General features: G+C 46.8%; 1 protein-coding gene across 2 annotated transcripts in view; it reads left to right on the forward strand.

Annotated features, from left to right (window-relative positions):
• The window catches only part of KLHDC8A (kelch domain containing 8A), a 56,790-nt gene that overhangs the window by 24,909 nt on the left and 6,694 nt on the right, over positions 1 to 25,187 (forward strand). For both annotated transcript variants that reach the window (XM_063451387.1, XM_063451395.1), the window contains exons 2-4: positions 14,629 to 15,055; positions 16,092 to 16,256; positions 20,872 to 21,087. In XM_063451387.1, the coding sequence (XP_063307457.1) occupies positions 14,680 to 15,055; positions 16,092 to 16,256; positions 20,872 to 21,087 (757 nt within the window). In that variant the 5' untranslated portion in view covers positions 14,629 to 14,679. The remainder of the gene's footprint in view (positions 1 to 14,628; positions 15,056 to 16,091; positions 16,257 to 20,871; positions 21,088 to 25,187) is intronic.

A 25,187-nucleotide genomic window follows, 5' to 3' on the forward strand; every position in this document is an offset into this window, starting at 1 on the left:
GCACGCACGTTCACGTCACTAGTGACATAATTGTGGTGACATAATTGTGGGCGGCGTTATCATATAGCGCCACCTTTCAGCGGCCGGCGGCCTTTTACTAACACTGGACCCGGCCGCTGAATTATAAACTGCACAGAGGGAGAGGCTCTGGAGGTAAGGTGAGTAACCTCTCCCTCCATTAGTGTGACCACACCGATCATATGCGGTCACACTGAGGTGCCGATCAGGCACCGTGACAGTTACGTATCTGGAACGCTGAAGTCACAAGCTCAGGGTCTGCACCTCTCTTGGCACCCATGTAGGTCAGTAGTCGCTGGAGGAAGGGTAGTAGGGTATTTACTTCAATTCGTTCCAGCACTCCCCTGAGGCGGATATTCTTTCTTCTGTGCCGTGAATCCAGCACTGTCACTGTCCTGGTAAGTCTTTGAACTTGGTGAGGGAGGTCCTGCATCTCATCTTGGGTGGTCTGCAGCCTTATTCCCTGTCTATCTCCCTGGACTCTACGTCAGTAAGCCTTTGACGCAGGGTCCCCAGCTCAGTTTGAGTTTCTTGCAGGTCTGCTTCCATACCTCTCTCATTTCCAGCAGGAAATCTTTGATATCCCATTTTGTCGCTTGCAACGAGTCTTCATAGGAGTCAGACTCATTGTAGGGGCCAGTTGTCGGAGGAGAGGCGGGAGCTTCCTCTTCATCTCAGGATGTCTCTGAGGCCTCATCCTCATTCAACTCCGCCGGCGCCATTTTAGGGGAAGCTCGCGGGGTAGGACTATCAAATAAAAGCCTAATATCAGGCAGTTTTGATGCTTCTGGGATGTGGAATTTTCTATTTTTTTTGCCCCATAGTGTCGTCTGTGTGGGGGTATTGAGGTGTGAGGTTTGTTGGAGCTTTTTAAATACAGTTGTCTGCTGTTTTCCAGTTTCTCGCTTTGCTAGGTTCTTATATCTCCCGGAGGACAACGTTGGTTAAACAGACCTTTACTGTAATAGAGCGTCTGGATATACATAAATTTATCATACAATAAATCTACTAATATTTGGAGATTTATGAACACCATCCCTCAGTTATCATAAAAGTTAGAATTTGGGGGGGCGTGGTTTGCAGCCGAGCGAGCTGGACGTGTCCGGATAGAGCTCCGCTGAACCACGGTGCCAACGGCCTATATTAGCAGAGATATACTCGTATAACTTACGGATTTAGGTGGGTGACCTGAGATGGATAGGCGGGTCCAGAGAAAGCAGCAAAAAAAATCTTCGGAACCGGGCGCTACGGTGTCGGAAATGTTTGCGGCCTCTCGCGCCATGCGCATGGCCACTCAAGATGGCGGACGGGATGGCCGGGGGACGCCTCACTCACCATCCAGCCCGGGGAGCGGAGTCTCTTCGGTGGCCCTGGAAACCGACACAGGCCAAATTCTGGCGAAGCTGGCGGAGGTTCGGTCCTACCTAGCCACGGAGATTGCCAGGAACACGGCCGAGGTCAAAACGGAGATTCAGGCCTTGGGCGTCAGGACAGCTGCCCTGGAACAGCGGATGGAGTCTACTGTGGTAGCCCACAATGCAGCTGCAGGGCAAATTAACGTCCTGACGTCCCGACTATCCCAAGCCGAGTTAGCTATCGATGACCTCGGCAACAGATCACGGAGAAACAATATCCGTCTTCGCGGCCTGCCGGAGCAGGAGGGGGAGGGGTCTCTCCTTGAACTGGTGGTGAGCATTTTTAGACCGCTTCTCCCTGACATACCAGAACATCTGTGGCATGTTGAACGGGCCCATAGGGCACTGCGAGCCCGGCGGATGGACGACAGGAGGCCAAGGGATGTGATCATCAGGTTCCTGTCGTTTCAAACCAAAGAAGCTATCATGACACATGGTAGGAATAACAAGATAATGTATAATGGGGCTGAACTGGCTGTTTACCAAGACTTAACGCCTGCTACGCTGCAGAAACGGCGCGAGTGGCGCCCTATTACTGAACTTCTACAGAGCAACAACATTAAATATGCTTGGGGCCACCCTTTCCGATTGATGGCGTTTAAGGATGGCCGCACCAAAATCTTGCTGGCTGATGGTGACCCGGTGCCTTTCTTGCAGGGGATGGGTATTCCGGTTCCAGTGGATCTGGCGATACAGGCTACTTCGGCAGGCACCTTGACTCCTCTGCCTCGTGACTGGCTCACGGCGGGAGAGTGAGGGAATCGGCTTATTTGGCGATCTACCGATTCGGATGTCCGTAGCTATGGGCTCTCAGGTGTTCAGGGGGGGCTCTCGCTGTTTGGGTGGGTAGATCTGGGGGGTTCCCTGATCCTTTTACTTGTTCCCTCCTCCCCCCCTCCCTTCCCCTCCCCCCTCTCCCTTCCCCCCCTCCCCCCCCTCCCCCTCCCCTCCCCTCCCCCCCCTCCCTTCCCTTCCCCCCCCCCCTCCCTTCCCTTCCCCCCCCCCCCCTCCCCTCCCCCCCATACCAAGGCCCTGGGTCGGCCCGACCCTATTTGTTTTTCAAGCTTCCCTTTTTGTTGGGGTTGGGACATCTTTATGGGGTGGGCTAGGGCTTACTTTCACTACGGCCTGTCATTTTTGGGCCCGACGAGCTGATGGGTGTGAGTGCTGTATTTTAGGGGCAGAGGTGGCCGTTCACATTCGGGACAACGCTTCTCTCTGGCCCTGGCCCTCCCACCGTCACACACTCTCTATTTGAGCGACATTGACAAAACTTAGGTGGCTTTGGATTTATTCTGTGCGGTGGGCGGCGGGTGGGGGTTTGCGCTAGTTATTGGGGACCGGCAGGGTAGATTTTACTTGTCACATAGTTATCGGGATATACTCCAGATGAGGTTATTTTTCTGCAATGTGTGTATGTCGGGTTGACCTGGGCGGTGGGAGCCTGCCTACGCGGCGGAAAGGGGTCATGTATTTAAGTTTAGGTTTATGTTGTACTGTGTTGGGAGGCTATCGCCCCCCCGCCCCCTCTCCTCCTTTTTGTCTTTGATGGGAGGTTCGGGTTGCCGTGGGCGGCGGGTTGGCTTTTGCGCAATGGTTTCGGGTTGTATGTACTAATTCAGATTTTTATGTGATGTTGGGACCCCTAGCTAAACTTGTCTGGCTCTGCTCCGGGCGGTAGACGGCTCTCTCCCTACTCTCCAAGTTTTTCATATCCCGGTCCTGTTTCTGGTCGGGTGGAGGTGGGGGGCGGCGGGCGGGGTTCTTATTTGGGTCATGCTATATTACTGTTCAGGATATGCTATGGAATCATGGGTCTGTGGCAGGGAGTTGGCCCTTCCCCCCCCCCCCCCCCCTTATCCCCTGAGCCGATCGATCGGCCGTGCCGCACTAGAGGGCCCGGTGTATGAGGGGTTGCCCACTGGGGGAGGGATGGCTTCGTTGCTTCTGAAATCATGGTTGCGGGGGTGGAGTCGCGGGGGTTGGTTGTCTGCCTGGGCCTTCGGGTAGATTCCTGGGGGGGAGGCTGGCGGGGCGGCTTTTAGCTGCGGGGGCAGACCCCTTGGAGTTGGGGTTGGTAATCCGCACTGTCACCCACCTAATGGTAGTATATTTAATATCTCTTAATTAGTTGACATTGGCACCCTTGTGGTGCATTCTGTTGTTGGTCTATGTTCCTAATCCGATGGATCTTCATGGAGGTTTTGAGGAGGACGGAGCTTACACCCCAGACATGCCTGGCTATAGGTAAGACCAGGCTTATTTTTTTTATGTTCTATTTTTCATTTTCTCTTTTTCTTTCTGTCCTTTTTTCTCCCCCTTACTTCCCTTTTCTTATCCCTTCCCTTGTGCTATCCCCTCAGGAGGGGGGAACGGGTGAACCTAACTGTGCCACGTACTATTGTCCTAGTCAGTTGGGCCTGGGCCTATTAATGTTTCTGAGCTACGTTATGACAGACCGCGCCTCTTGGCCTCAGGGCGAGCTGGCGCATGGGTTTAGCTGGACAACATGTAGAATAAGATGCCTCTAAAGTTATTATCATTGAATGTGAAAGGCCTTAATGCTCCGAACAAGCGCCGCCTTATGTTTCGGGAACTTAAGCGCCTTAATCCTGATATAGCATTCCTACAGGAGACACATATCCCGGCTGTAGCTAAGCTGGCCTTGAAGGACCATACCTTTCGGACAGCCTATGAGTCCAGGGCTTTAAACAAGAGAAATGGGGTCGCGGTGCTTGTCCATCATAGATGCCCGATCAGAGTGGGAACGGTCCAGGCGGATCCAGGAGGGCGTTTTATTTTAGTGACGGGGAGTGTTCATTCGCACCCGATACACCTGCTTAATATCTACGCACCGAACGCCCCCTCCACCGATTTTTGGGAGGACATGGCTCGATTGGTGAATTCTTTACCGCATGGCATGGTGATAGTTGGAGGCGATTTCAACGCGGCTCCATGTCCGGCGGTGGATAGAGGGCCATGCAGGGGACTCCCTCGATCCCATGGGAGAGGGGGACAGGATAAACTGTTATATGACTTTATTCGGCGTACGGGTCTTTTGGATATCTGGAGAGCACATCATCCCGATGTTCGGGACTACACTTTTTATTCTGCTCCCCATGATACCTACTCGCGGATCGACCTTTTTCTTGTGAACCCCCATGTGGTGCCCAAGGTATCCGGCGCCACGGTGGGGTCGATAACCTGGTCGGACCACGCGGAGGTCACAATGACCTTGGACAATTTGTGTACGGCTTCTCCGTGGTCTTGGAAGCTGAATACCTCCCTGCTCCAGGACCCGATCGTGGTGGAGAAGGTTCGGGGGGAACTGGCAGAGTATTTCGCTAGAAATACTGAGGTTGGTGTCCGTCCGCCCACGGTGTGGGCAGCGCACAAGGCGGTTATCCGGGGTGTTCTAATCCGAGAAGCCACCTTGAAAAAAAAGAGAAAGGTTCAACGGTTAGCGGCGCTCCTGGAGGCTCTTGGAAAAGCAGAAACGAAACATAAACTTAACAATTCGCCTCGCACCCTAGCTGACGTTAAAGCCTTCCGGGCATTAATACGCGAAACTCTCCTCGACGAGACGGCCAGGGCTATTGTTTGGTCCAAGCGAACTTATTACGAAAAAGCAAACAAAATGGATACACTATTAGCAAGGTCTCTCCGACCGAGACAGAGAAGCACGCACATTACGAGCATTAAAGATGCCTCGGGCACAGGCCATACGGACCCCTCTAAGATAGCTCAAGTCTTTACGGAATATTATTCCAAATTATATAACCATTCTAGGGGGACTGGCAATGACCCCTCTAAGGAAACTGATGACACCCGCTCTTTCCTCTCCCGATTGTCCCTCCCGGCCTTACGGGGTGCAGACTCCGAGGCCCTAGGAATGCGGATTTCGGCTGAGGAAATTGACGCGGCTATCTCCTCGTTAAGAGGCAACAGGGCTCCGGGCCCTGATGGCTTCGATGGGGGTTACTATAAGATCTTTCGGGAAGAACTGACTCCCCATTTGGAGAAATGGTTCAACGATCTATTGGAAGGGGGCGCACCGGATGGAGACATGTCAATGGCTGATATTGTTCTATTGCCAAAGCCAGGTAGGGATGACTCGGTGCCGGAAAATTTCCGCCCTATCTCTTTGATCAATCATGATTGCAAAATCCTGGCAAAAGTTCTGGCTCATAGGCTGAACCCCTTGCTGCCAGGCCTAATACATCCGGACCAAGTGGGCTTTGTCCCAGGTAGGCAACTGTTCGAGAATACTAGGCGCAATGTTGACCTCATCTGGCGACAAACCGCTAGGGACACCCCAACCTTGATACTATCACTCGACGCCGAGAAGGCTTTTGACAGGGTGAAGTGGCCGTATCTGTTCGAAGTACTTCGACACTTTGGCTTTCCAGCCCCGTTCCTTACATTGATTAGAGCTATGTACACGGATGTTAGGGCACGGGTAAGGATAGCGGGGGCCAGGTTAACGCCTTTCAGTTTGGGGAACGGTACCAGACAGGGCTGCCCTTTGTCGCCCCTGCTGTTTGCCCTTTCCTTGGAACCCCTTTTGCAGGCTGTCAGGGAAAACGCGGATATCAAGGGGGTTATGGTTGGAGGGCAGAAGTATGTCGTGTCGGGCTTTGCTGATGACATTCTGCTTACTCTGACTGACCCATTGGAATCTATGGAGGCATTGACGCTGCTGCTGGATGTGTATAGTGGAATAGCCGGCTATAAGGTTAACATGGCCAAGTCGAGCGTGCTTCCGGTGAGGGTGGGAACCGCGGAACTAGACCTTATAGGACGAACGTACAATATACGTATAGCGAGGGATTATATTACGTACCTTGGAGTCCGACTTACGGCAGACCCTGCTCAGCTGTTCCAACAAAATTACGCCCCTATGATGCGAACACTGATTGACGATATGGAGAGGTGGGTGGATAAGCCGATCTCTTGGATCGGCAGGATCCATTCTGTCAAGATGAATGTCCTCCCCCGAATCTTGTTCCTGTTTCAGGCACTCCCGGTCCGACTGACTAGAGCGGACTTGGGCGCGCTTCAGAAGGCGGTGGGTAAATTCATTTGGCAGAATAGGAGCCATAGGATCTCACGTAATGTTCTTTATAGAGCGAAAACGAGGGGAGGTTTGGGGCTGCCTAACCTTTATTTTTACTATCTGGCAGCCCAACTGACCCAGATAGCCATGTGGCACTCCCCTGTCGGGGAGAGGCGATGGGTTGATTTGGAATCTGCTATCTTGGGATCAGATTTGCCACAATTCTACATGTGGGTCCCTCGGGACCGTAGACCAACGACCCATGTAGCATGCCCGGCTATAAATAACTCTATAAAAATATGGGATGCAGCAGCTTTAAAGTATGGCTTGTCTCCCCATGTGTCCCCTTTGACCCCTTATTTGAGGAATGCGGCGTTCCTACCTGGGATGGAGGCGAGGGACTTTCGAGGTTTGGAGGGCACTGGGGTCCAGAGATTTTACCAACTTTATGAAGGCGGATCGCTTGTAACATTTGAGGAATTGAAATCCCGAGCCCCTCTACGTCCGTCTGACTTTTTCAGATACCTCCAACTAAGGGATTTTGCCCTGACCCCGGAGGTAAAAACGGCCGCATTGACCCCGCTCACGTTCTTTGAACGGATGTGCGTGAAAGAACAATTCCCGAAAGGTCTGATTACTAATTTATACGCACATCTAAGCACGACCACGACTGAGTGGGGGGATTTGACCTACACGGCCCACTGGGAGGCAGACTTGAATGAGGAGCTAGAAGGGGTCGAGTGGCAGGAGATTTGGGAGGCCGCGGCGGCCTCGTCAATGTGTGTCTCCCTGCAGGAACAGGCTTACAAGACCATGTTTAGATGGTATACCACTCCGGTAAAGCTTTACAGGATGCATAGGGCGCCCAATGATCTGTGTTGGAGAGGTTGTGGCCAAAAGGGGACTTATCTTCACATGTGGTGGGATTGCCCTGAGATACGGAAGTATTGGAAATTGATTGCAGACCTGCTACGGGATATTTTTGATAGAGAAGTCCGCCTAGACCCCTGGGTCTTCCTCCTGGCCAGGTCCATGGATGATTGGACCAGGAATGAACAGAAACTGGTACTTAAGGTGAACTTAGCTGCTCGGAGGGCTTTGGCACAGGTCTGGCTGCAAAGGGGGATCCCCTCGCGAGACCTGGTTATTCAAAAGATTAGAGATAATTACCTAATGGACAAGCTGACAGCGCAGGTCAGGGGTACATTGTCTAGATTTGAAAAGGTCTGGGGCCCGTGGATAGAGAGTGGAGTCGGCGAATAGGTGATGGGGTGGGGGGAGGTCTCTCCCCCGGCCCCCTGCGTCTCTTGCCGGCCGTCATCCCCTGGCCTTGTTTCATCCACCCGGCGCTCCTTCGTAGGGACGAATGTTGCTAATTGCTCGAGTTCCATTGTGGGCCTGGGCCGCGTGACTCTGTTGGGGTCGTGGCGATTGGTTCCCTGGTCTACCCCTTCCTGACCCCCTCCTTTCCCCCTCTTATACCTTCCCCCTACCCCTATCTCCTTTATCTTTCCTTCTTGGAAGTTTATGTGCTTCCACTTTTCTATAAGTCACCTTCTTCTCGGTCCTGACCGATAATAGTGCTCCTTTATCGCCAAGTAGGTGAGCTCAGGTGAGCAGGTGTGGAGTCTTAGGCGGTACTGGCGTAATGCTGGCAGATACGTGCTGACGACTCTGGGGAAGTTTTAGGCTCCCTCAAACATTCTGATCCCACCTGTACTTTATATGGGTAAATACATATGAGCATGGTGTGAGAGGATACGGAACTTGATAGCTGGTCGGATCACGATAATTTTCATCTTTTATATTATCTCTCTTATAAAAAACCCTGGCGGGGCACTTTCAGAACTTGGGATATGACAGTCTGCACACGATTTACGCATGCACTCGGAGAATACCTTATTACACTGTTTGTTTTTCTCACTTGTGCAATATCGGATGTATGCTATATTACCTTGTGTCTTACTGTATTGTGTTGTTTGTATCATTATTGGTGCTCTGCCTGGATATAAATAAAGAATTTAAAAAAAAAAAAAAAAAGTTAGAATTTGAAAAGTAATAATAGTGAATCAATTAAAATGAAATATGAGAACTATAATTGGAGAGAATATAATTCCTACAAACATCCAAATGTTCATTGACTTTCAGGAACACCTTGATACCCAATAGTCAATTTGCTAGTATAACAGGCTATGCCAGTCAAGATTATTGGAGTTGATTAGTTTTAATATTGTACTGAAACAAATTTTATGTCTGCTAAAGAGGTAAATGTGCCATTTCAACAGACTGTAAAAATGAATATGTTCAATCACAAGCAGAAATTTCTAACAAAGATTAGCAGAGTCCATCTGCTGTGAACAAAAGGTGTAAAGTTGAATTCTTCTTTCAGCCCACGAGGGGATAATTAACAAAATGAATTTTAGCATATTTTAATGGTTAAGAAACAACCTCGTTGGTTTAATAAATACACAGGTCAACAAAAGAAAACTTTTCTCTCATTGTGACGGACCGCCTGACTCCCCGACTGGGTGCCTCCGCCAATCACTGTCTTGAGTACTATAAGCACCGCCCCTGACACCATAAGCACCGTAGCCCCTTAGCCGGCGCAGCTTGGCTGGGGTCTCGCTGTCCTCCACCCACCCTTAGACCTAAAACAAGGATCCAGCTTCCAGTGGGTGGACCTCTCCTCCTCCAGAGAGTATAGCAGGTATAGCTGTGTAGCTCTTACAAGAGCTGGTGATAATAGCCAGTATAGTAATCCGAAGCAGGTATAGCTGTTCCCTACAATCACGAGATGAGGCTCTGTGTTGAGGGTGAAGTGAACTGACTTTAATGGGACCACACTTGGCCTTTTATGACACTCCCCCTGGACCTGCGAGTAAACCATAGTAGAGGGGCGTGGCCGAGCAGCAGAGGCAAACGGTCGCACAACTCTGGAGCTCCGTAATACAAACGGAGAAAACAAGCCTAATCTACTTCAAAATTACCCCCACTGAAAGCAGACCTCAAGCAAGAACCCCACAGGCTCCATGGGTCGCAAAAATAAGAAAAGGTCGCCGGATAACTCAGCCCCTGGGCTCACAATAGGGGAAATGTGGAGGCAAGCATGAGGCCCGAGCGAAGCCAATATGGCGGCGCTCCACAGATTTCTCTGATGACTACTCAGAGGAAGCGGACGAGCAATACCCCCAAATATCAGCCCCAAAAGTGAAACCTAAACCGGGCAAACCAAGGACTGACCCCGATGCCGACCTTTTTACCACCGGAGTGCTGAAAACTATCCTCACAGACGTCACCGCGTTAAGAGGAGAGCTGCAGGGCCTGACAGGCCGTATTACCGTGCTGGAAGACTCCTCTCAAAACCACCAGCACACCATCATCGCACTGCAGGGTGATATGCAGGAGCTGCACCGCAAACACACACTACTTGAATGGCGCCTGGATGCCCAAGAGAACACGAGAAGGAGACACAATATTAAGGTCAGGGGGATCCCAGAGGGACCACCGTAGACAGACCTTCCACACAAAATCAAAAGCCTCTTGGCCGCCATACTTCCCCCGGGTCAAGCCACGTCTATCGAACCCACAGACCTATACCGGATCCCAAAACCCACTGGGGCCCCAGTGGCAAGCACAAGGGACACAATCCTGACCTTTAAGAATTGTAGGGACAAGGCATCGGTCCTCAACGCCCTCTGGGGTAAAACTCCCTTGAAATTCAAGAATGCGCCACTCACCTTTTACAACGACTTGTCAGGGGGAACCCTGGCATGGCGCAGATCGCTCCGACCACTCACCGCTACACTACAGCACCAAAAGATCCCATAACGATGGAGGTCCCCTTACATACTCCTCGTGCAACGGGGTGAGACCACCCACCAAATTCATGAACCACAAGATGCAACAGAGCTGCTACTAACCTTGGGCCTCACCTGGGACTCACTCCTCCAAACAGGCCCCCTCCACACCGACCAACAGCTGGGACCCGGCGAACAGTGCACCATTTGTGCCTCGAAATCCTACACCAGTCACCTATGCTGCGGTCACCGCCTAAGCAGAGCAGAGGCGTCCGCACTCCAATCCTGGCACCACCAGCACCTGGCTACATTAGACTACCGTGCTAGTCAGGGGTAACTTATAACCCCCAGGACTCATGACATTTGCATCTCAGGCCCTGGAGGAATCCTTTTCCTAATCCTTGGAGGCTACTGCAACACTTCACACGCAGTCCCTGTCTCATATGCCTAACCGAACACAGAGAGCCATGCTGGAAAGCTACCAACACCCCGCAAGAAATCAGCAGACGGCATCAACACCCAAGTTCCTGGGAGCTTTCTTCCCTTTTTCACCTTTTTATTTTTGTAATTCTTTTTTTTATTATTATTACCGGTATTTATTTATTTTTTCATCTTTTATTTTTCACGGCTTCTGCCAGCCCATGATGAGGGACCCCAGGGGACCTTGTCGCTTTGACTTACATGACCTGTTTTGTTCCCCCGCTATTTAAAGCTATTATCTGTTTAATAGTCAATTAATCTACCTAGTTAGCCTCTAAATAGGCACATATAGACGCAATCGTACTGTTTACTTTACTTTGCTAGATCTAGCATTGTGTAAATAGCGAGATATGTCATAACCACTACGGTCTCCCGGGCACTCAGCATATAACACTCCATTTACGACGGCCATTGTTCCTTAGGTCAAAGATCGATCACAGAAGTTAGCCAGTGTATATTGTCTAGTGCTTATTAACTGACCCAGCCAATGGAGCAACCTAGTTAGACATGTAGAGCACTAACTAAAGAAACGTCACTTTGGTCAGCTGTGCATGTAATAGATATATAGACAAGATGTCTACCTTACAATCACACTAGTATTAGTAAGTTTATCCTTTTTCTTTCCTTTTTTCTTTCTTTTTAATACGATGAGTTATAAGAGTGTTTTTCACTGGGTCATGCCTTTAACAATTAGATTGGCAAATTAGCCTCCTTCCATGCTATGCTACTAAAATTTGCAGCTAGCGCGATCGCACCACCACTTACAACCACTCAATTTGATACAGTTCCACACAGAAGATTAGTGTTCAAACTCAAGGAAATCTGTCTAGATGAAAATGCTTGTTCTTGGGTAGAACATTGGCTTAAAAACAGAGTACAAAGAGTTGTCGTTAATGGTAAATTTTCAAGCTGGACAGAGGTGGCAAGTGGTGTCCCTCAGGGGTCTGTTCTGGGACCCATTCTATTTAACATGTTTATAAATGATCTTGAAGACAGCATTGAAAGTCATGTTTCAGTGTTTGCAGACGACACAAAACTTTGTAAAATAATACAATGTGAGCAAGATATTACTTTGCTGCAGAGGGATTTAGATAGACTGGAGGACTGGGCACTCAAATGGCAGATTAAATTTAATGTTGAAAAATGCAAAGTTATGCACTTCGAGTAAAGAATACACAAGCAACGTATACCCTTAATGGAAGCGAATTAGGGATAACAACACACGAAAAGGACTTGGGAATTGTTATAGACAACAAACTATGCAACAATGTGCAATGTCAAACAGCAGTGGGTAAGGCCAGTAAAGTATTGTCACGCATGAAAAAGGGCATTCATTCTCGGGACAAGAATATAATTTTGCCTCTTTATAAATCACTGGTAAGACCACACATTGAATATGCTGTGCAATTTTGGGCACCTGTTCTAAAGAAGGATATTATGGCACTAGAAAAAGTGCAGAGGCGGGCTACAAAATTAAAAAAAGGAATGGAACATATCAGTTATGAAGAAAGGTTAACAAATTTAAACCTATTTAGTTTAGAAAAATGTCGCCTGAGAGGGGATATGATAACATTATACAAATATATTCGAGGTCAATACAAACCATTGTGTGGAAATCTATTCACAAACCGGACTTTACATAGGACACGAGGTCATGCGTTTAGACTAGAAGAAAGAAGATTTCATCTAAGGCAAAGGAAAGATATATTTACTGTAAGAATCAGGATGTGGAATTCTCTGCCTGAAGAAGTGGTTTTATCAGAGTCCATACAGATGTTCAAACGGCTACTAGATGCATACTTGCAAAAACAGAATATTCAAGGATATAATCTTTCAATGTAGGGTAATAACTGCTTGATCCAAGGATAAATCTGACTGCCATTCTGGGGTCAAGAAGGATTTTTTTTACTAGCTTGTTGCAAAATTGGAAGTGCTTCAAACTGTTTTTTTTTGCCTTCTTTTGGATCAACAGCAAAAAACATATGTGAGGAAGGCTGAACTTGATGGACGCAAGTCTCTTTTCAGCTATGTAACTATGTAACTGTAATTTGAAAAACATTCTTAATGTAATTTTACATAAACATGCATCACTCCATATGGTTTTTATCACAAACTTGTGCGTAACTCACCTATTAATGACTTGCTCTCATTTATATAAAGAAAATGCATAATGTTAAAAATGCAAAAAAAACTGTTTTTTTCAGTCTTATTTACACAGACTGATTTCTAAACACATTTATTGTAATTATTGTGAGTATTATTGCTGCGGAACTCTGTTATACACTCAAACAAGCTAACAATATGGAGCTTCTAGAAAAGCGGGACATAGGGATTTTGGCCCTAAATTGGGACAGTTGGGATGTATGGTAATGGATCTGGAGTTTGGAGTATTCATTTAACAGGTGCCTCCATCCATCATTTCATTAAAATACTGTGATCATGCAGCACAAAAGGTATATGGTGTTTTTGGAACAGCAGAATGTTCATATCTAATAGATTGACAGTTTATCTACTCGAGCAGATATCTAATTGCCAGTTTGAAGTATTTACAAAATTGGAACTCACTCGGAAAGTTATTTCCATTTCTTTGGATCTCCAGCATTAAAAAAATAAATAATAATAATAATAATAATAATAAAGAATGTGTAAAAGGCTGAAGTCGATGGACAAGAATTTTTATTTCAACATCTATTACAATGTAAAAGCAGTCAAGTATATGTGTTAGTCCCAGTATAGCAGGTGATTTATCGGAACCCACTACATTTTATATAGCATTTTCTCTGTCTTATTATATGTTTTATTCCACAGGATTGGATTTTCATTGAAATTTCCATTACTTTATGATCTCAGAATACTAAAATCCTTATGAGCCTCAAAGTAAATTTCACAAAATAATTATCTGTCAGCGTATCTTTTATCTCCATCTTTGCACTGATGTGATGTCTCCTTGAAGAGATACCACTAACGGAGTTCAATAAACCATCTTATGTGTTCAGATCTGTAATTAAAATATCTAATGAGCACAAACTGGCTGAAATAGTAGTGATAGTACTGATCATATAGCTTTACGTTATCCTTCCTAACCAAAGTTAAAATAATTCCCTCATTTTCGAATAATAATAAAAAGAAATTCAATTCTATTTTCTTTCTTCTAATATACCTGTTAGAAAGGTAGTTACTTGGCAGGGAATGAAAGAGGTACAGTCCTCTGCAAATGACACACCAGAGGAGCAACCGAGGAGATAGTTATTTCACATGCAGACTGTTGTCTCAATCTGGGACAAAATATTGCATATTATAGACCTGCCCTGACCAAAATGGGAGAGGAGAAATTCCTTTCCATTATATTCCGGATTAGTGGATCCTGTTAAAAGTTCAAACTGCATTAACGAACAAGCCCACTTTTACTGAGATCATTTGGACCAAACAGCAAGGGAAGTGAGATATGTATAGGGTAAACAAATCCACCTTATTTTCCTGGAACTGTATCACTTGTTCATGCTCTTGGGCAGTACTAGAGAAATGTTGCCTTGTAGTTTGTAGAATTTACATTCTGCAATAGGGAACAGACACCTTTGGTATTCCTCCTTATTACATGATTCTCACCCTGCCCTATATAAATTCTAGATACTGTAGGGCCGCACATGCTGACAAATAACATTGTTATAGTTTACCTATTTCAGACGATGGTCTGTTTTGTTATGAAACACATTACACAACAAAATAAATACAAGTGTATGTACCCTTTTTGTTATAATTTAACAATAATTCTTCACTGATTAACTTGTTGGAATGTGTCAGTATTGAATAGGATATCCATTTTTATGGTATATTAACATTTGAATCTTCTTTTGTGTTTAAGATGCCAGCTGTCCAACACCCAGATGAGCTTCCACTACTCCGGTGATCCAGAATGGAGGTGCCTTGCGCCAAAGACTTCCACTGGCAGACACTGGCACCTCTATCCTCTCCCCGTGTATACTGCTCATTGGCAGAGGCTGGAGGGCAAATCTTTGCCATAGGAGGATGTGATGATGCAGGAAATCCAATGAACACCTTTGAAGTATTTTCTCCGGAAGCCAACCAATGGAGCAGCCTTGCACCCATGCCATCTGCGAGGGCTGGTGTCTCTGTAGTAGCTCTTGGCAAAAGGATCATGGTAGTTGGTGGGGTAGGAGAAAACCAGACACCCCTGAAAGTGGTAGAAGTGTACAACATTGACGAAGGCAAGTGGAAAAAGAAAAGTTCCCTTCGTGAGCCAGCCATGGGCATATCAATTACTGCAAGAGGTAATGTTCTGATTTTCAAACGTTGTTGGCCAAAGTAAGGGAATCAATAGCATTTTTCTATATATATATATATATATATATATATATATTATATTCCCTTCAATATCAACCCTGCCTTTCATTCTTCTGAGGCTAATAAATGGAGTAGTAATGAGTTGGGTTATAATCATGGGAAATACATGAAAACAGTAGAAAATCGATCCATTTTGGGAAAATATTTTAGCAGTACTTCTTGGGGGGGAGGAGGGGGCTTTGACAGTATTACCGATAAGAAATGCTTATTTGTTTGCATTTTCAAATGTAGTCACACAGGGTTCATTATTTTGGATAAAATGTGGATTTAATTTTGGAGACAGGAAGGTACAATGCATGCAATTCAAACCAGTTTCCGTTTCTTTCAGAATAGAACTTCAGGGTTGCAAAAAAAAATAATTAATGGGACCCATGGGACTTTTACAACAACACACTACACCTGAGGTTAATCCATGCTCCATATATTTACATATAAAATAGTGAAAAACTGCCCAAAGCAATATTCTAGGAATCTTACTTTGGCGTTTCCTGGAGTTATTCACTAAACTGCCAATGATCGGGATTTTAAGGAATTGCAAAAAAACTTCAAACATGAAAATAAAAAACTCCTTATCAATATTAAAGGAACACTACAAGCACCATAACCACTACAGCTCACTGTCTGCCATTTACCGCCTCATCTGCAGCACTAAGTTTTCACATGAAGCTCTCAGCCATTGAGCTGGCCCTGCACCCCATACACGAGTTTCTGGGCTGCAGAGGAGGAGGTACACAGGTAAGTTGTCAAACCGTCAATGACCTGTTTGCTTACGAACAGTGGGAGAAGACCAGGGCACTATACCCACTGCAGCAGGCTGTTGTGGTTATGGTATTTGGAGTGTTCCTTATTTTGACCTAGACAATTCCCGGTTTAACGAATAAACCTGCTGGCTTTGTTAACCTGTTGCAGGGAGAACAGCTGAAAACCTGCTGCTTTTTATAACACTTGTCATTTCTCTGTCAGATTGCAGGGTCTATGCTGCAGGCGGGATGGGTTCAGATCTGCGTCCACACTGTTTCCTTCAGCAATATGACATGTTAAAAGACATATGGGTTTACCTGGCACCGATGCCCACACCTCGATATGGCGCCACTTCCTTCCTGCGTGGGACCAAGATCTATGTACTGGGTACCTACAATAAGAGCACTGAAATATCACACTGCGACCTATCTCCTGTAGTTTGGAAATTTGCCCACCTGTATCTCTCTGTTCCCTGAAACTAACTACTTTTACATATATATATATATATACCGTATTTATCGGCGTATAACACACACCTCATTTTAAGAAGGAAATTTCCCCCCCTCCCATAGTATTCCCCCACCCTCATCCCATAGTGTTCCCCCCTCTTTCCATAGTATTCTCCCCCCCATAGTATTTTCCACCCCCTCATCCCATAGTGTTCTCCCCCCCTCCCATAGTGTCCCCCCCTCCCCTTGTCCCATAGTGCACTTTCCCTCCCCTTGTCCCATAATTACTTACCTGTCTTGAAGCGTGGGCCGGCTTCACAGCGCGCACCGCGGTACAGGAACTTAAATTTCAGGTTCCGGTTTCCGGCGGGACTGAAAGGAAGTGTGCACACTGAGTGCGCACTTCCTTTCAGTCCCGCCGGAAACTGAAATTGAAGTTCCAGTACCGCGGTGCGCGCTGAACACCGGCCCACGCTTCAAGACAGGTAAGTAAACCTTCACATTCGCTCCATAAGACACACAGACATTTTCCCTCACTTTTGAGGGGAAAAAAAGTGCGTCTTATGGAGCGAAAAATATGTATATCGGCGTATAACACGCACACATCATTTGCCCCCTATTTTCAGGGAGAAAAAGTGCGTGTTATACGCCGATAAATACGGTATATATATATATATATATATATATATATATATATATATATATATATATATATATATATATACAGTAAATAATTATTAACTAAAGTTTGAATCCTGCCGTCTGTTTTTGCAAAAATAACTCCCGTGAAAATACTGCTGAAATCCAACACATATTATGTAAATACCCAACCAAATGCTCAGATCCAACAGAAATGGCCACTAACTGCCTGTAAATTGACATTATTCTGTTAAAGTGCATTGGCAGATAAATATATTCTAATTCAATTTGATCACAATTTCTCCTATGTAACTCCTAGTGAGAATGGGTTAACTCTATAAAGATTATTTTAGAATGAACCCAGTTGAGTTTTTTTTTATAAATTAATGACCCTTACATTTTGAAATAGCCAAATTGCATTCCTATTTTCAAAAAGAACACAAGAAATAACCATTTAGGAGATAAGCCCCCATAGGTGGGGAGTAACCCTAATTATTATTATTATTATTTTATTATTTATATAGCGCCAAGAAATTCCGTAGCGCTGTACAATGGGTGGACTAACAGACACATAATTGAGATCTGACCACTGGACGTACAGGAACAGAGGGGGTTGAGGGCCCTGCTCGATGAGCTTACATGCTAGAGGGAGTGGGGTATAGTGACACAAAGGGTTAAAGTAGGGGAATTAAATAGTTTGTTAGAGAAGGGTTTATTGAGTGCTTGGTAGGTCATTTTTGACAGTTGCAGGAAAGGAGTCATGGGGTGGTGGATGAGAAACCTGCTGACAGTTTAATTGATACGCTTTAATGAAGAAGTGAGTTTTCAAAGATTTTTTGAAGGAGTGGAGGCTGGGTGAAAGTCTGATTGAGGAGGGAAGGGAGTTTCACAGAATAGGTGCAGCCCTGGAGAAGTCTTGAAGGCGAGCGTCAGAGGTGGGGATCCGGGCAGAGGATAGGCGTAGGTCTTGGGCTGAGCGCAGGGGTCTCGACGGGACATACTTGTCCATGAGGGAGGATAGGTATGTTGGAGCAGCATTATGTAGGGATTTGTAAGCAAGAGCCAGAATTTTGAATTAGGACCTATATCTAACTGGAAGCCAATGCAGGGACTGAGAGCGTGGAGGCGTGGGAGGTGCGACCGGACAGGAAAATAAGCCTCGCTGCCGCATTCATTATAGATTACAGCGGTGCAATCTGGGAACACGTAAGACCGGTGAGAAGGGGATTGCAATAGTCGAGGCGAGAGAGAACAACAGCATTAACCAATATCTTAGCCGCGTCCGGCGTTAGATATGGGCGGATGCGCGCTATGTTCTTGAGTTGGAAGCGACAGGATTTGACTATCGATTGGACATGGGGAGTAAAAGAGAGGTCAGAATCAAAAAGAACCCCTAGGCAGCGAGCCTGCGAGGTAGAGGTTATAGTAGCGCCGTTGACTTGGATGGAGACAGACACAGGAGTAGCAGCACTTGAGCAACTAGAACTTCTGTTTTGGACAGGTTGAGTTTAAGGAAGTGAGCAGCCATCCAGTTGGAAATAGCAGAGAGGCAGTCAGAAACACGAGTCAAGGTGGGCAGAGAGATCAGGGGAGGACAGGTAGATTTGCGTGTCATCTGTATATAAATGATATTGGAAGCCAAAGGAGCTGATGAGTTTACCAAGGGAGGCAATATAGATAGAGAACAGTAGGGGGCCAAGGACAGAACCTTGGGGGACGCCGACAGAGAGGGGTTGGGGAGAAGAGGCAGAACCAGAGAAAGAAACACTGAAAGAGCGCTGGGAGAGGTAGGAGGAGCACCAGGAGACCAAAGTTCCGAAGAATGTGAAGAAGTTGTTGATGATCAACAGTGTCAAAGGCAGCAGAAAGATCAAGGAGAATTAGAATAGAGTATTGGCCGTGAGATTTAGCAGCAATTAAATCGTTGGATACTTTGGTCACAGCAGTTTCGACAGAGTGACCAGCGCGGAATCCAGACTGAAGGGGGTCAAGTAAAGAGTTGGATTCGAGAAAGTCTGTCAATCTGGCGTACACAACTCTCTCGAGGATCTTTGAGGCAAATGGCAGTAGCGAGATAGGGCGGTAGTTGGATGGGGAGTTGGGATCAAGGTTGGGCTTTTTCAGAATCGGGGTTACGGTTGCATGTTTGAAGGGTGAGGGAAATGTGCCAGAGGAAAGGGAGAGATTGAAAATGCTGGCGAGAGGAAGAGCAAGAGAGGGAGACAAAGTGCGGATGAGATGCGAGGGAATAGGATCGAGGGAGCAGGTGGTGGGGCGGGAGGACAGGAGCAGAGCAGAAACCTCTTGTGCTGTAGCAGGTGCAAATGAGCATAGGATGGCAGGGGGAGTGGGGTTGGGTGATGTATTGATAGGGGTAGGAGAAAGATTAGAGATCTCTTTCCTGATTGTAGAGATCTTCTCAGTGAAATGAGATGCAAAGTTTGTGGCGGACAAAGTGGTGGAAGGAGGGGGAGTCACAGGGCGAAGAAGAGCATCAAAAGTGTGAAACAGGTGTTTGGGTTGATGGGACAGTGTGCTTATGAGGGTTTTGAAGTAGTTTACTTTTGCAGAGGAAAGAGCCATGCTGTAGGAGCGCAGCATAAATTTATAGTGGACAAAGTCAGATGCAAAGTGAGACTTTCTCCAGCAGCGTTCAGCAGTTCCGGAACATTTTTGGAGGTAACGGGTCAGCTTGGTGTGCCAGGGTTGTAGTTGGGGGCGCTTGCTGCGTTTAACTGTAGGAGGTGCCATGATGTCAAGTTGAGAGGAGAAGAGTAAAGTTGTAGAGTGAGGTTGCAGAGTTAGGGCAGTTGAGATTTGAGATGGGTAAAAGGAGTGTTTGGAGTTTGGCGGAGAAGTGCTGGAGATCAAGGGAGTTGAGGTTTCTGCGAGGTTGGAGAGTTGATGTTGGTGAAATTTTGGTATGGGGTATGCAGATGTTAAATGTTAGCAGATGGTGGTCAGACAAAGGAAATGGAACAGTGGAGAGATCAGAGGTGGTACAGAGATTGGTGAAGATTAGGTCAAGAGTGTTTCCTGCAGTGTGAGTTGCTGAGGAAGAAATCTGTGTGAGTCCAAAGGAGGAGGTTACAGAGAGCAGACGAGAGGCATCAGGGCAGTTGAGCTTGTTGATAGGGATATTGACGTCCCCAAGTATGATGAAAATAAAAAATAATGAATAATAATACGGATAATTAACTGAGAACACCTCGTGGGTGAGGTGAAAAATCAAACGAGCAACAGAGAATACTTGTGTAATGAATAAATGTATAAAATCTAGTATGGGTGGTATTGTCTCAGGTAATATAGGCAAAATGTCATCCTATGTCTTTTGTCCAACCCTATACATAAAAGTCCTGACGCGCGTTTCGCCAAAAAGGCTCTTCCAGGGGTATTTACTGAGAATTGCAAATCCAGTTCAAATTTGGTTGTGTTTTTATTTCCATCTGGACCAAATTCGGACTTTTAGTGAATAACTTTGCATGTGTTTTGAACATATCTATGTAAGGTCACAAACACCCCTTTAGACAATGCAGCAGCCTCTCACTGCCTTCATAAGAATGGCAAACCTTCTCTCCACAATCTTTGAGGAATCCATAGCAAATGTCTGTTCTCGCTGGTATGATCACACATACTTTATCACCTTAAAGATCAATGGATGAATATTTTAATTATTAAATATAGTCTATAAAGATTCGTATAAAAATGACAGTGTTAAATAACTAGAAAAATCTATGCTGGGACAGGATGCTTAGGGACTAAATTGTTGTGACGGCATACACATCAGTTGGCCTTATGGGGCAGCATAGCTGTTTGCTGATGTCACCCTCATACCACAATTATCCATTTTTCATTGTGATTCTGCTTTTGCTACCTACATTAAACATAATCTTACTACTACTTAAATCTTGCAGGTGGCCGCCAGTCCAAATACGCTGTGAGCGCATTTGAGGTTTTTGACCTTGAGACACGTTCCTGGACCAAGTTTCCTAGCATTCCCAACAAGAGGGCCTATTCTCGATACATTCTCAGTGACGGGTCACTCTACAGCTTAGGGGGGCTGCGACAAGGAGGTACCTACCGCAGGCCAAAGTTTACAAAGACCGTGGATATTTTCGACATGGAACAGGGTCAGTATTGACAATGAAAGAAAAATAGACCAACAGAACAAACACTGATGGTATCGTGTTTTGTGGTGGTTGGGACAAAGTGAAAAAAGATAAGTGATTAATGCAGTTACGTACCATCTTCAATGTGTTAAAGGGACACTCCACAATTCTAAAGCACTTCAGCTTGCCTAATTTCTCTATGTGTGAATGTGTGAAGATTGTGTCATCTGGTTTTTGTTTTATAAAAAGTACAGATTTCAATAGAAACTGACACTTTTATAAGTTAATCTGACTGTCAATCAGACAATTGGTTCTGTTACTTCCTGGTTGTTTAGCTCAATGGATCATGCATATTTTTTATTGGTGGTACAGCTACTAAATAGTGATTCTTATATGATTTGTATTTGGGCAGTGGAGTGTTTCTTTAAGGAAGGTGATGAGCATGTATGAATTATCTCATTTTGAACTATCCCTAAGAGGTTTAAACATTTCCTGTGTTCACCGGCTGCTTTAGGACTCACAATTATATTAACAGTTCTAGTGGAACAGCATATGCATTGGACTAGAATTGAGGTACAGCCCAATGGAAATTAAAAATAGAAACATAGAATGTGACGGCAGATAAGAACCATTCGGCCCATCTGGTCTGCCCAATTATCTATAAAAGTATGAAAGCGGAACAATTGGTGTTACCTTCAATGATGAAAGGTCACAATTTGAGAACAGACAGAAGAAAGACAAGACATTAAACTGGATACAATTTAGGCATGTGCATGGGGAAAATTTTCTGTTCGGTTCGGCATTCCGAAATTCGGAACTTTCGCAATTCGGGACTTCGGCACTTCGGCACTTCGGAAATTCGGAACTTCGACACTTCGGCATTTCGGGACTGCGGCACTTCTATTGCAGCCACTTAGTAGATAACTCCCTAATTCCCACGGTATTAGGGAGTTATCTACCAAAAGGCTGAAATACCTAGATTGGTCTTTCAGACAAATTTACTAATACTAAGTAAAAATGACTTAGTATTAGTAAATTTTGCCCCTACTCGCTATACCGCGAGTAGGGGCATGTCTAGTAAACAGTGAGCAGCCTGTGACCTAATGTCCTCCCCCCTGGCCCCCACCCCTGAGCGGCGGGTGGGGGCCCTAAATCCTAAAAAGGGGGGGCCTAAGGTCCTGGCCCCCACCCCTGAGCGGCGGGTGGAGGCCCTAAATACTAATAAAGGGGGGGACCTAATGTCCTACCCCCTGGCCCCCACCCCTGAGCGGCGGGTGGGGGCCCTAAATTGGTATAAGGGGGGGGGACCTAATGTCCTCTCCCCTGGCCCCCAACCCTGAGCGGCGGGTGGGGGCCCTAAATAGTAATAGGGGGGGACCTAATGTCCTCCCCCCTGGCCTCCACCCCTGAGCGGCGGGTGGGGGCCCCAAATACTAATAAAGGGGGGGACCTAATGTCCTCCCCCCTGGCCCCCACCCCTGAGCGGCGGATGGGGGCCCTAAATTGGTATAAGGGGGGGACCTAATGTCCTCCCCCCTGGCCCCCACCCCTGAGCGGCGGGTGGGGGCCCTAAATACTAATAGGGGGGACCTAATGTCCTGGCCCCCACCCCTGAGCGGTGGGTGGGGGCCCTAAATAGTAATAGGGGGGACCTAATGTCCTCCCCCCTGGCCCCCACCCCTGAGCAGTGGGTGGGGGCCCTACAGTAAAATAAGGGGGGACCTAATGTCCTCCCCCCTGGCCCCCACCCCTGAGCGGCAGGTGGGGGCCCTAAATCCTAAAAGGGGGGGCCTAAGATCCTCCACCCTGGCCCCCACCCCTGAGCGGCGGGTGGGGGCCCTAAATACTAATAAAGGGGGGGAGCTAATGTCCTCCCCCTGGCCCCCACCCCTGAGCGGTGGGTGGGGGCTCTAAATACCAATGGGGGGGGACCTATTGTCCTCCCCCCTGGCCCCCACCCCTGAGCGGCGGGTGGGGGCCCTCAAAAAATGCCCCCCCCAGGTGACTAGGGGTCCCCAAACCCCTAGTCACACCCTCCCCCCCCAAAAAAATTATCCCCCTTCCTACCCCCCTCACCCTAAAAATAATGAGGGGGGGACCTTTAACTAAGAACCTGTAAAAACCAAAAATAACTTGCCATTCGATGTTTTCTTTCTTCTAAAATCTTCTTTTTTCAGCCCCAAAAAAGGGCAAATAAAAAAAACACAATAACCGACGCAATAAAAAAAAAAAATGATCCTTCTTCACCCATGGAGGGCTCCGCGCAGACTGAGCTCTGCAGGGCGGGGGAAGGCGTATAAAGCCTTGCCCCGCCCTGCAATTAGGCTCAGAGCACTCTGATTGGTGGGTTTAAGCCATCCAATCAGAGTGCTCTAACAGGTAAATGAAGAGACTGACAGGTAAGTCTCTACATTTACCTGTCTCTGCATTCTGATTGGTTGGTTTGAAATCCACCAATCAGAGTACTGTCATTTTACAAAGCGTGGGAAAGTTCTTTGGAATTTTCCCACGCTGTGTAATTTGACTCATAACTCTCTGATTGGTGAATTAAGTAACCAATCAGAGAGTTATGAGTCAAATTACACAGCGTGGGAAAATTCCAAAGAACTTTCCCACGCTGTGTAAAATGACACAGAGCACTCTGATTGGTGGATTTCAAACCAACCAATCTGAGTACTGTGGCAGGTAAATGTAGAGACTTACCTGTCAGTCTCTTCATTTACCTGTCAGAGCACTCTGATTGGATGGCTTAAACCCACCAATCAGAGTGCTCTGAGCCTAATTGCAGGGCGGGGCAAGGCTTTATAAGCCTTCCTCTGCCCTGCAGAGCTCAGTCTGCGTGGAGCCCTCCATGGGTGAAGAAGGATAATTTGTTTTTTTATTTGCCCTTTTTTGGGGCTGAAAAAAGAAGATTTTAGAAGAAAGAAAACATCGAATGGTAAGTTATTTTTTGTTTTTACAGGTTCTTAGTTAAAGGTCCCCCCCTCATTATTTTTAGGGTGAGGGGGGTAGGAAGGGGGATCCTTTTTTTTTGGTGGGGGAGGGGGTGACTAGGGGTTTGGGGACCCCTAGTCACCTGGGGGGGGACGGGAAATTTGATTTAGGGCCCCCACCCGCCACTGAGGGGTGGGGGCCGAGGGGGGGCCAATAGGTCCCCCCCCTATTGGAATTTAGGGCCCCCACCCGCCGCTCAGGGGTGGGGACCAGGGGGGAGGACATTAGGTCCCCCCCTTTATTAGTGTTTAGTCCCCCACCCGCCGCTCGGGGGTGGGGGCCAGGGGGGAGGACCTTAGGTCCCCACCTTTAGGATTTAGGGCCCTCACCTCCCCCGCTCAGGGGTGGGGGCAAGGGGGGAGGACATTTGGTCCCCCCCCCTTATTTTACTGTAGGGCCCCCACCCACTGCTCAGGGGTGGGGGCCAGGGGGAGGACATTAGGTCCCCCCCATTACTATTTAGGGCCCCCACCCACCGCTGAGGGGTGGGGGCCAGGGGGAGGATCTTAGGTCCCCCCCTTTTTAGTATTTAGGGCCCCCACCCGCCGCTCAGTGGTGGGGGCCAGGGGGAGGACATTAACAGTGAGCAGCCACAGGCTGCTCACTGTTTAATAGACATGCCCCTACTCGCGGTATAGCGAGTAGGGGCATAATTTACTAATACTAAGTCATCTTTACTTAGTATTAGTAAATTTGGCTGAAAGACCAATTCAGGTCTTTCAGCCTTTTAGTAGATAGCTCCCTAATGCCGTGGGAATTAGGGAGTTATCTACTTATTCATCCTGTCATTACATTGACTGGCCAAGTAACTTACATTTTATATGAATGTATGTTACTTGATTGTTGTAAGTGTTGCAAATGCTTACAGCTGAATCCTGGCTATGTTTGTATACTTTTTATTTAAAATTGTATACAATGTAACATTTTTCTTCTTTCACTGGGTAAGTATATTAATACTGTGCTTCGGAACTTCGGCACTTTGGCACTTTGACACTTTGGAAATTCGGTAACTTCGGGACCTCGGCAATTTGGCACTTCAGCAATTCGGACATTCGGAAGTACCCAAAAGTCCGAATTAAAATTCAGACTGCTAACATCTGGATTTCCTTATTTCATAATGTATGCAT

This window comes from Pelobates fuscus, chromosome 1 (genome assembly GCF_036172605.1).
Source record: "Pelobates fuscus isolate aPelFus1 chromosome 1, aPelFus1.pri, whole genome shotgun sequence".
NCBI lineage: Eukaryota > Metazoa > Chordata > Amphibia > Anura > Pelobatidae > Pelobates > Pelobates fuscus.